The sequence below is a fragment of the Typopeltis vanoorti genome, chromosome 11 (assembly GCF_054136105.1).
Source record: "Typopeltis vanoorti isolate ZY-2024b chromosome 11, IOZ_Tvanoo_1.0, whole genome shotgun sequence".
NCBI classification, from domain to species: Eukaryota; Metazoa; Arthropoda; class Arachnida; order Uropygi; family Thelyphonidae; genus Typopeltis; species Typopeltis vanoorti.
The window spans coordinates 47,933,029-47,946,154 of NC_143559.1; the positions used below are offsets into that span (position 1 = coordinate 47,933,029).

Genomic DNA, 13,126 nt, shown 5'->3' on the forward strand with positions numbered 1-13,126 from the left:
GCATATGTAATATAAGTGTATATGGATATATACAGATATTTGTATACAAAAAAAATATTATTATTAAAAAATATGTTATCACATATTGTTATCAAGTACGTATTGTAAGTATTATATGTGAATGATAATAAAGTTATTACAAAAAATTATTATTATTTTTTTTTAATTGTGAAAGAGGAGGTGAACATAGCATTATTGATTAATGTTTGTCATTCTTTACTGACCAGAAGGATTTTGTTTCCATTTTATTCATTTAGTGCATTGTGGTCTGCATACAAAACTCAATACTGCTAATCCAATTGTTTTTAATGATTGTTTTGCCATAAAAATCGTGGTCTGGAATTCAGATTGTTATTTTCTCTCTCTCTCTCTCTCTCTCTCTCTCTCTCTCTCTCTCTCTCTCTCTCTCTCTCTCTCTCTCTCTCTCTCTCTCTCTCTCTCTCTCTCTCTCTCTCTCTTTCTCTTCGTATTTAAATATTTTCAGCTCAGTCCTGTCTAGGAATAAAGCATAATTTGAAAGGTTTTGGCCTATATGTCAAAACTACTTCGCCTTCAATTTTATTAGCATCCGCTCCCGGAGGATGTTTGATTTTATATCTCTGCACCACCGACGCAACGAAAACAAACAGAGTCTTCAAAGCAAATAATTCTCCAGGACAGTTCCTCTTACCTATAAGTAAAATAAAAATTTATATTTTTTGCGTATAAGTTAGTATTTACGTATTTTATATGAATATGAAACTTAATTAAATAACAAAAAAAATCAGTTTTTAAGGATTAATTGATCACTAAGTGTGCTTAATTTTTTTGAAATGTTCAAATATTGATAAAAACGAAAAGCAGTCACATTTCAAAGCCAACGACATTCAAATAAATAATGGAATTTTTAATAATGAGAATGGTTTGGAACAAGCAATATCACCAAGTATTTTCATCGCACATTTAGAAAGAGCAATGGATAAAATGAGGGAAGGTGCAAAAGGAATATCAGTACATCGAATGAGAACTAACAATCTGAGATTTGCAGATGGCATTTTTATTATTCAAGAAGACGAAAGAGAACTATAAAACACACTGAAACTGTTAAATGAGGAAGGGAAGAGATTTGGACTTGTTATGAACTTGGAAAAAATAAAGACAATGGTATTTGGTAAGAAGAATATGAAACAAAAGATACAAGTGGATGGAATTGAGAAAATGTAGAACAATTCACATATTTGGGAAGTAAAATGACATATGATTTGGAACTGTAAAAAAGAAATAAAGATCAGGATTGCAAAAAAATAACTAATCTTAAGGCTATGGATAACATGTCATTTGTTATCAAAAGTAAAGTGATCAGCCTGAAAACAACACGAAAGAGTGCTGGAAACATGCATCTTTTGCAGTGTACTGTATGGATCTGAAACGTGGGTGATAAATAAGGAATCAAGAAAAAGAATTTTGGCATTTGAAAGAACTGGTTATAGGAAGATTCTGAGAAAGGATGGGTATTTGAAAATTACAAATGAAGAGCTTTATCGGAAGATACAATCAAAGAAGAATTTAATGCAGAAGATTATAAAACGGAAGCTGCAATTATTTGGACACATCTGCAGAATAAGTGAGGACCGGAAGATAAAGGCATTCATGTTTCGTATTATGGATGATATAAACAGAAGAGGTAGATCATATAGAGAAGGGATAGACGACATAAAGGACTGGTGTCGAATGGGTGTACAGAAACTATGACATTGCGCACTGGACAAAGAAAGGTGGAAAAAGATAGTGAAGGAGGCATCAGACACCAACGGACAGTGTATCCATGGTTCATGATGATAATGAAGATAGCCACAAAAACCATCTGGAATTGTGTCTCGTGCAAAGTATTTGAATTGTAGCCTATCAAGCAAATATTAAACAACGGAAACATCGGTTTTGTTTCATTTTAAAAACTAACCGTCATACTAAACGGGAATTTTCAGATAGCAATTAAGTTGACCGATAATTCATAAATAGGACGGAGTTTTTAATAATATAGCTGCCAAAGAATGCCTATGTACAGTATTCTCTCGCTATTATAAATGCAGCTAAATTTATACATTTCTTTTTAAAAAGTATAATTAGAATATAAGTAATAAGTGAAATTCATTTTATATTAACTAAATGAAACGCAAAAGTAATAAATGGATTTCGACACTTACCATAAGAAAACGGTAAATAATGTGCAGGCTTCACTACAGATTTACCATCTTTACTAAGAAATCTTTCAGGGATGAAGTCATCAGGTTTTTCCCAGTATTCGGGATCATGATGTATTTTCCACAAGTTTATTAAAACTATTGAATTCTTTGGAATATCATAGCCTCCAACAGTGGTATCAGCTAGAGCACTAAAAATAAAAATAAAAAATAAGACAGAGAGAGAGAGAGCTCTTTATACTGATGAAATAGATTACGATGCCAGAATTTTTAACAAACTATGTTCTTGAAATAATTAAAATATATAAACTGCATATTTCGAATAAAATTATTCAAAACATTTTCAAATCTTTTCCATCCTGTGTATTATTTGTCTAACTACTTTAAAAAATAGTTTTGTTTACGAATTAATTGTTTTCTAGAATGTCATTACTTCATTACTAGTGTCTGTATTGCATGTATTTATAGAAATATCTCTTAACATAACTATAAGATGCTGCTATCCATTGGTGGTATTATATTTTACTGTGATATTATATTTACATTATCTGTTTTTTTTTAATATTAATCCCCTCAGATAGGTAATAAGAGATTGAACTCACTGACATTTTTATGAGGAAATTCTTCTCGTAAACGTTATGTGAAGAATGTTCCCTATGAATCTAGAAAAAAAAAATAATGAAACTGGAGAGAAATTGGTTTGCTATGTTTGAAGCTGAACATAGAATAGTTTTTTTTTATTAGCAAATTGCTATGTTTTTGCAGGTTTATAGGAAACTAGAGGAAAGAAAAAGAGGTAATTCAGTGGAAAAGTTCCCATGAAAATTCTAGAAAATGAGAAAGAAAATGATTGGATTACTTCCTCTCAAAGAATCAACGCGAGGATCATTGCCCTCTTTTGGATAGCCTTAAGCATTTGTAAAAAGATTTTAAGTGCACCACCCCAAATTTATGATCAGTAATGCAGATTAGGAGCTGACTTGGGGACGGTATAAAGTTTGCAGGCGAGCATCTTGACGGACAAACACTACTTCTCAACCCCCATGTCCTTTGGAGACTAAGAAGGCTATAAAGCGTATTCTAAAAATAAAGTATACTAATCATAGTAAAATGGAATGTGTGTTTTCTCAAGAAAGATGCAATTAGAATACTCACTATCTCATAGCCGACAATGGTAATATTGTCTTCAGTCTTTGCGTTTCCATGATAACAGCTTGAGTGTATGGAAAAACTGCACGGCCACTCCATTTAATAGTTCTTTCTGTGCCCAACACATCGACTATTTCTGAGTACATTCGTTTCTGTATATCAGAATGGGAAGCCAACAACAGAAGCGTCCAATCCATGGAGCTAATAGTCGTGTCTGTTCCTCCAAGAATCATGATTTGCGTATTTCCTCTTAAAAGAGAATCTAGAAGTACATACAAATGCGCAAAATAATAATTTTCTACTAAATAATTACGAAAAATAATTTTACATATAAAATATTGATAATTTCGGTGAAAATAACTGCAGTGCACCACTCTCTCTCTCTCTCTCTCTCTCTCTCTCCCTCTCATACACATTCACTTCTACTTAATAAAATGCATTTTATTTAAACAAAAAAAAAGATCTTTATAACTTATTATGAAAAACAGCAATTGCCTGAAAATTGCGTTTAATATTCAAGCAATCTGTTCTAATGAATCTATATTCATGCTTCGATCACAATAGCTTGTTTGGAAGGAATAAACAAAAGTTTAAAAAAATTAGATTTATTTATTTATTTTATAAATAGCGTCTTTAGAAATATTGTAAATTTAAAAATAATGTCTAAAAACAATACGAGATAAAAAATATTAACTTTAGTTAAATTCATATGTACATAAGTAATATAACCCATACACATTTACGAAAAAGACAGGTATTATTTGTCTGTTAAGCCAAACCCCACAAGGATGGCTGCTCGGATGCAGTCTACTTTCACTCAGTAATGAAACATCATTTCTATTGTTTACCGTGTTTCTTTATTGCTTGTATACTTCACATAGAGGTTAGTGTATTTGTTTAACTGATCTTTTAATTGATCAGTCAAACAAACATGGACTTTAAGAATATTTTAAAATTTATATCATTTATGCAACTAAATATCGTAGATGAGGTGGTTAGCCCTATGCCTCGCGGTGTGTCCTATGTCTGTGGATGTATGTGTTCACGGGACAGTTTTCCTGTTCTGGGGGGGGGCGAAAAACCCGAGTTACGGAGGTAAGAGGGTGACCCTACCTCCGTATGAGACCGGTAAATACTATACGCGTCTATACTGACTGAGCTACTAAGGCTCTTTAGCATACATATTGAAAGTTCTAAATATTGACGTTTTAAAATGTAATTCTTTAAAATTTGAGTTGTTTTTTAATTATTTTTCCAACGCCATAAACAAATTTACAAAAAAAATACATTGAATATACATAGTGTTTTGCTCAAATTAGTAGACAAGGTCAAAAAATTGTTTTTTATTTAATACATTTCACATTTTTTCTGTAATAAGTGTATTCCATAATATCATTTAGCAGCTTCCAATAAATTAATTTAAAGTAAAAATATACATCTAAAGAATAAATAGACAACATTGAATACAGTTAATATAAATTAAAATAATTTGCATAAATTATATAAGTATAAACTAAAAGAATTTGCTTAAAATATGTAAGTATATACTGTATATAGTCAGAACATGCTATGGATATTGATAGTGTACCTATGTTAACCGTTTACTTTCATTTTATCTTATTTATTTATTTATTTTTGTTAACGATATTTTCGCGTACTCCTGAAAACGTAAGATGTCACGTAGTTTAGAGTATTTTTCTTTCAAGAAGTTCCGAAGTAATTAATTAAAGCAAAGACTTCCTGCTTCCAATATAAATAAATGATTTTTTATACCTAATATTATCAAGTTAATCTATAAGTTTAGAATATTAATCTCACCTGTAAATAACGAAGCCTTTCCCTCATGGTTACTGTTTTCAGTTTTTTCGAGGTGGGCTTCAATTAAACTGTGGTGGATATCATAAGAATCATTCTTTTTGACCGCGAGAACCTCTTCACTTTAGGGGTAAAGGAAATGCAAAGAAAATATATTTGGATACAAATCAGCACAGTCTGTATATAAAATATTTGAAACACAAAAGAACATTTAAACAAAGACTTTTAGAATTATTAAAGTGAAATGATCATTGAGAAATACTATTCTTCTACTCGAGTTAAATATTCATGTTAAAACTTTGATTCGATGCAAGAAGAATTTAAATCAATATATAGTACTCTCGTCCTCAAATCCGACACGACTCAGTCGTGTCGGATTTCTGGACGCCTCCTCTTTCTCTGACAATCTCATCTTCTCTTTTAGTTAACTGAGATTATCAAGGAACGGTAAATAACATAAGAAACATCCATGTGCCAAATATCGTCACAAATGACTGAACGATGTGTGTACTAGTTTGAGAAGAATATGATTCCCTTTTAATATTTGTTCATTTTTGCCGATTAGGCTAACTTTATCAGGACATATTTATGAACACACAATGCAACTCTATTCTGGATTTGATCATAACTGGTTAGAAAGGTTTCATTATTGAATGGAATATCACAAAGTATGCAGTATCTAAAACTTCAGGTTGACTTAAAGCGAACTTGAACAGAAAAAAAAATTAGTTTTTGTCCTTATTTTTTTTTAAATTCAACATGTTTGCTAGTGTGATTAATCGCAATGAAAGGAAAATGAAATTCGCGTTACTTACTTAATTCGCGTATTAAATCGTTCCACAATGCGAATGCCTTCATGATGACGTCCAATCTTCAATAGGTTTGAAATGGAGTGCATCCATGGCATGCTGAAAATAATACCAACTTGGTTAAATAATTTAGCCATTGCCATAATGACGTCATCCAGGAAAGCCCTTTTTGCACGGCTGTTATCCAACCGATTGCCACTTATTATACGCCAAATTATATTTCCAATAGACAAAGTAAAATGTTTTTCAACGTCCAATGGATGACCATTACTTTCTTCAATTTTTTCCACAAAAGAAGATAATTCTGTCTGTGAGAGAAAAAAAAATGATAATAATATTAAGAGTAATAATAACACTACTAATAACACAAATCATATTAAAATCAGGAACATCGTTTGCGAAGAATGATTTTAAAAATGTTTTAAGTCGACTATTTGTCCACTCGGAGGTTGTATAAATCTTATAAGAAAACTGAGCGGTATAAGTGGCCAAAGAAACCCAGTGACACAGAATTTCGTGCCAATAATGCTTTCTTTGTGTTAATTTCATCTAATTGAAGAGTATTAAATTTCATTGATAAAATTAATTAGTTAATATTAAAATTCACTTTCTTTTTTGAATAGTGCCTACACAGTATATAAGAAATATGTTTTATTTTATCTATATCTTAACGTATAGTGATTCAATAAAAATATTTTATTTAGGCCCCACCTTCCCGTGGTGTGGTGTGGTCTATTTCTACAATAGGGCTCTGGTAAATCCATCGAGTTCCCGCAGCAAAAGGATATGTTCCTAGCTAGATGAAATACTAATTATACCTCCATTCAATGATAGATACACTTCATTGCCAGGTAAATTACTACCATCCAGTTTACTGGAGGCCTGAACTGTCATTTGGTCTTTGTTTGGTAACACCCTTCAAGGGTATGCCGAACATAACTAGAGACTCATAACCCCCCCCCCTTGCCATTTTGAGGCCACATCAATAATAGAAGGCGATAGAAGGCTCGATAGTACACGAGCCCGAAGCTTTCAGTAATGAGTCAGCACGCTTTTCAGTCACCTGTCACATAATAACCCCTTCCACATACTCTGCCAGGTCGTGCCTGGTGAAGGACTCTGAATAGTGGTATATTACGTGCTCTCAAGGCAATTATGTCATACAGACTGGTAGATCTCTGTATGGATATCATATGCAAGAGGATATCCTATCATGGATGTCTTATCACTGTAGCCCTCCACCTAACCATAAATGCATCAACAATTAAAAGTATAAACATTTGTAGTATGTCAAACCAATTAGAACACACAGAACATGTCAGAATTCCCATAAATTTCACATTCGCTCGCTTTAAAATGCACTTTACCAACATCCACAGCATAAACACAAGGTCATTCAGACCAGACCATCTACTCTAGGCAGAAACCGAAATTGCAGCTACATCAAGTACTATCTACTTTCAATGTCCAAAGTATACACATTCCAATTCTTTGTGCCACAAGGGTGGCGTCTTTTTCCTTTTGAAGCTCTGATGTTGTTTTTGCCATAATGTCTAATTTAGAATTCTCTGGTTTTGACATCGCTCCATTTAGTAACCTTCATCTACTGTATTTACCCTTCTCCAATCTCCGAAAGCTACTATCACCTCTTCACCTGCCGAATCGACTATTGTAGATAGATTAGCAACAATCCATTTATTCTAATAGTGAGATCATCATGATGATCTTAATGACCCCAACTCCAGCTGGCTCCTGGTTTCCTTACTGACAAAGTTGGAAGTTTTTGCTATAATGCAAATCGTACATCTACGTAACGGAATTCATGATGTCTTCATCCTCTCAGTATTTTTACCGTTTTAACCAGTTTTTCTTCCAGATACTTTGATGTGGTCAGCTCTCCTCTCGGAAACTCAGATCATAAGCTAGTGCACGTCTCTCTCACACAGAACACCCTTCCTCCAAACGCCCCAACCTCTACTCCATTCTCACTAGAAAGGTAGAAAGTTCGATGCCGTCTGGAATTTCTATTCTTGGTCTGACTGTAGCTTCTCTTCTTCTGACCTAAATATGTGCTCCGAGCGAGTCAATGATCTAATCGAAACGAAGGCTTTCATTCCCTATTATATCCAAAATTTGCATCGATTTTTTCAACAAAAAATATTCAAAGCAGTTAAAGGAAAAACCTCAGCCTCATTGATGACTTGAGAAATTGTCTCTGTACATATGCTTTTATATTCAGAATAATGTGTAAAACGTTTTTTCTAGTATGATGTAATTAACTGTCTCAATATATATGATATGCAATTTATCCATATTTAGTGAAAGAACCAAAATCTAAACATTAATTTAGCACACCAACCATAATATATCAGATGGCATCCATTAGTACTGTATATCGCAAGTAATTTAGGATGTTAATCTTTCTAACTTACTACATTGGTTTTTAGTAAACTTACTTCAATTTCATGTTCGGCATCATTCGAGACTATTGCTGTATTCTTTAGATTAAACGCGAAAATTCTTCGTTGAAACTGCCATTCAGCACCGTTTAGTGAATTAAAACCTGGAAGAATGAAAGGGCAATCCTGATAAACTAACAAGAAACTGCGCGTTTAAAAGCAAATCCTACAGTACTGAATGAAAACACTTAAATATTCCTGTGACCTGAAGCCGAATCTAAGTGATTTTATTCATTAAATATTATAATGATAATCCACTTTACTTTACTTTACTTATGGCATCTAAGGCATACATCCTGAACAGATTGTCTTTCTTAATGTAGGATAGGGTGGGTGGTCTTATCCCTAAACATATATTTTTGTGTGTAATTTGCGTGTGTCTTCCTGTCCGGTTTGGAGGATGAAAATAACCCACGTTTTCAGGTGTTTAATCATGCTCCTCATATGAGATCGGCAAACTCATAGTAAAGCATCTCATCATTTTTAGTGCGTTTAGTGAATCTCAGAATAGCCTCAGATTTAAAACAAAAATAATATGGAGAGAGAGAGAGAGAGAGAGAGAGAGAGAGAGATTGCTAATTATTGTTCTCTCTAAAACTCCTTTACAATCCATTCTATGCAATACGTATGCTGAAATAGTCATCGATAGTTAGGCTGTATGTAAGAAGGTCATCAGTTTATCGCTATAATATACACATTGACAAATGTCAGATAATCCTATCCGGAGCTCCACGTGCATTTTCTAGGACAACTTAGCTGGATTACGAATGACCAGACGTCACATACATTTCATAGATATAAGAGATTTTATGACCTAATATTGCTATGAAATATGTTCGAAGCACTCTGCAATTTTTATAGATAAAAACGGAATATAATATTATAGCATTTAATTTATAGTTATACTGTATAATGGTAGAATGTTTTATTTTGTTTTACAATAAAATTGTTAGAACTACGTGTATATTTAGAATGCATAAATATAAACAAAAGACATTTCAATACGCAAGCCGTTTCTACACTCACCAACTTTATCAGGTACGCTGCTAAATATACCATTTGTGGGCTTTCCTAATAATTCTTGCTTTTCTAACGCTTCTTTTACTACATCATAACTTCCAAGGAGTGTAATATATCGCTGACCGAGATAAAAGCTGCAAGAAGAAATTCAAACATTAGTTCTCTCCTAATACTTATAAAACGTGCACAAATTACAGCTCTTCAGAATAACCAGTTTTCGATCCTATTTAACTAATATTTCATCTTAAACTGGTACCAAAATGCATTAGGGGATGCATGAAGAAATGCCCTAAACATCTGTGTTGTTATGGTTATTAACCGAGTTCTTCCATCTTCATTAAAAAATGAAAGAAAAAAATGATTAGTCTGGAACCATTCCATCAGACCTTTGTCTAGTGCACAACCGATATTTCTTCGTTCACTTTAGTTGTAGTCATTCAGGGATGTACCAAGTCTACTGTGATTCCATCAATCCATTTACCTCTGGCATCGATTACATGCTTTTGACCATAAACAAAATCATTCTATCAGGGTAATAGAGACAATCTTACCAATCATTTCTCCTTTTCAAGTAATTCGAGTTACAACCTTTTCATATGCTTCTAAAGGTATAATATGAAAAGGTCGAAAAAGGCCATAAATGGCTTGTTTGTAGTTGGTACTTAATCTGTCTATGCCGCGTATTAGCAGATATTTCAAATTGATTAATAAATATTAATATGTCTAATACTTTGGCTACTTAGTATAAATTATCTGAATATTTTAGTTAAGGCAATGATAGCCTTAATTTGAATAAATTTTTATTGTGATGATGATGTATAAAAATTACTAACATAATTTAAAGAAAATGCGTTTTAATTAAAGAAAATTAACAACATTAAATATTTTAATTAAATATAAAAATCTCCCAAAATTTTAAAGAAAGCAGAAATATAAATATAAATAAATATAAATATAAATAATTCCATTTTCTTAATCAAGCTAGTTGATTAAGAAAATGGAAAGTGTTTACTTACCTACAGACGTTTCCGTATTTCTTTGTTAACTTTTCAAGATCAAGATGTGGTAACTTGCTAATATAAGGTAAATATCCTAAGAAAGGCCATCCTCGAACTAATGGTGGAAGATTTGCATATTTCTTCTTCTGCACCTGGTTGGAAATCAGCTTCACGCAGAGCGTCACAACACATATTATAATAATATAAACAAGGATATTCCTGAACCATGCTCCTACTTCTAGATGCATATTAAATTCCTATTAACCACAGAAAGTATTAACACAGAGAAATATAATGAGATTCAAAGTAACGTAGTTGTTTATTATGCAATATCAGTGTTCCACTTAGCCTACCTATAAGATCAAAGTTTATATGTAACCTAAATCAATGATGAGTTTTGATTTGTTGTACTTCATGCGTTCTACTACCCACGACTAGATTTCAAACAACGATATTCGCTCTCTTTTAAATCTTTACAGTAAGGTTGATTATGATGAAGTTCAAAGTCTTGTTTGAGCAACGCTTAAAAATCAAAAGTCGTAACTGATAAGAAGCATCGTCTTAAAAACAAGTTGAAAAAATATAACCTTAGGAAGAATGAAAAAATAGTTAATGTAATCACCGGTAGGGGCTGACATTTGATTGAAATGAACAAGAGTGCTGTATGAAACATCCCAGTTAAATTTCAAAAATATGGATCAATTATATATATCTAATTATCATAATAAAATTGTCATTTAAATTAAGACAACAGTTGTTCCAAGCAAATTACATTTAATTCACATATCTGTGCTACAATTCACAAAATTCCGATAAAATTAAGGAAAGAATATATAAATACCTAGATATTTTTATCGTTAAAATTCCAAGATCGATTTATTTATATTTTACAAACATTCAATAATTACAAATAATATTCACACCACTAGATTTATGGCAGCTCTACCTATCGGAAGTAAAAACCGGTAGTACAGGGTGGTTTAGTGCCATTTCTTACATAGTCCAGACAGCTGCTCGAAGACCTTATATGGGATTTTTACACCTGATACTTTCATTAAGCAGTGTGACACTCGCACACAGTGCGACAAAACTCATGCACAAATAACCATGCAAAAGTGAGATTAGAACAAATTACATTTTTGTAGTTGAAGAAACATCATCCAACCAATACTAAAACCTATTATACACCTCGAAATCAAAACATTAGATTAATCAAAGTAAATAAAATAAAACAAAATAACTAAAATAAAAGTAAATTAAATAATTCTTCACTTGGATAAGTTTATGGTTAACAAACAGATATGAAAACGTTGTATACAGTGGATGTGAATCCGCCAGATTTAATGCGACCAGTGGTGTCCTTGGGACATCATTGTTCAATCTATATATTAAAGACATCAGGTAGGATCTAACATCAGATATGCATAGGCAGGGCATTCAGGGATGCTACTGATATCCAGCACTTACAAAATGATTTGAACAGACTGGAAATTTGGGCAAACGAAAATGGCTTTCCGGTCAATGTTAGTAAGTGTAAAGTTATGCACTTTAAGCACACACATAGATTGCCAGCGGCATTTTATATTAGCGGGATTAGGCTACACGGAACTGAGGAGGCAAGGGATATTGGCGTATTCGTGGGTAAGAATTTGAAATTCAAAGGTCATATAGCAAACGTTGAAAATACAACTCAGAAGATGATTGCGATGTTGAAGCGAACCTTGAATTATAAGAATAAGAAGTCATTTTGGCTCTTTATAAGGCTGGGTACCAAGATGATAAAGAAATTGTGGAAAGGGATAAAACACTATATATATATACTGTATATATATATATATATATATATATATATATATATATATATATATATATATATATATATATATATATATATATATATATATATATATATATATATATATATATATATATAAGCTCTGTATTATTATTAATATTATTGACAATTGACAATTGACATTTATGTCTTTAAGGGTGAAGCAAGATGCTTTTCATATTCCCCGCTATCTGTCGTGGTTACAGTGAGGGTAAAATTTACGAGCAGTTTGCTCGCCCTGAATGGGCATGGAGATTATGCATCGTTATAGGAGGCTAATATAGTTTTTGGTCTTCTATATTTGAATATGTCCGTTGGCTCATATGCTGCAGCTTGTTGAATCAAATCATTGGGGTGTGTGGACGTCTTTAGAAAAAACTTGGAAGCTAAGGATTGTAGATAAGAGAGAATATATGGAATATTTGTGTCTCTATGGAGCTGGCTGTTTCTAACATACCACGGGGCGTTCAGAATCATTCTCAAGCACTTGTTCTGCACACGCTGAATCTTGATAATGTTAGCGTTAGAGGTGTGGCTCCAGGCTGGAGAGGCATAGGTGATTATGGGACGAATCGTCATCTGGTAAAGTTGCAATTTGATTCTGTTGCTGAGCTTGCTATTTCTATTAATTAGCGGGTAAATCTGAGCTATGGCTTTAGATGCTTTTGCACATGCAGACTTGATATGTTGGTTGAAAGATAGCTTTTTGTCGAGAATTACACCCAGGTAATTTGTTTCTGTCTGCCAGGGAATTTTAGTATTGAATAGTAACACATCTCCTGCAGGAGACATTGGCCTTTTTGAGAAAAGAACCGCTGAGCTTTTCAGGGGGTTGACTTCCAATCTCCACCTAGAGAACCAA

At 32.7% G+C, this 13,126-nt stretch overlaps 1 protein-coding gene across 1 annotated transcript; it reads right to left on the reverse strand.

Moving 5' to 3' along the window:
* Positions 1-236: 236 nt before the first annotated feature.
* LOC150101546 (cytochrome P450 2J6-like) lies at positions 237-10,809 on the reverse strand. Its single transcript, XM_090400813.1, has 8 exons — positions 10,449-10,809; positions 9,439-9,566; positions 8,410-8,516; positions 5,960-6,261; positions 5,148-5,266; positions 3,336-3,591; positions 2,184-2,371; positions 237-670 (listed from the first exon to the last, which is right to left on the reverse strand). The coding sequence occupies exons 1-8, from the start codon at positions 10,676-10,678 to the stop codon at positions 486-488; spliced, it is 1,515 nt and encodes a 504-aa protein (XP_090256939.1). The 5' UTR covers positions 10,679-10,809; the 3' UTR covers positions 237-485.
* Positions 10,810-13,126: the final 2,317 nt, after the last annotated feature.

Coding starts and splice junctions, on each gene's coding strand:
- LOC150101546 (XM_090400813.1), bottom strand. CDS start 10,678: ATGCATCTAGAAGTAGGAGCATGGTTCAGGAATATCCTTGTTTATATT. Junction 6,262..8,409: donor ATGCCGAACATGAAATTGAA/GTAAGTTTACTA, acceptor TTTCTCTCACAG/ACAGAATTATCTTCTTTTGT. Junction 5,267..5,959: donor CGATTTAATACGCGAATTAA/GTAAGTAACGCG, acceptor TTACCCCTAAAG/TGAAGAGGTTCTCGCGGTCA.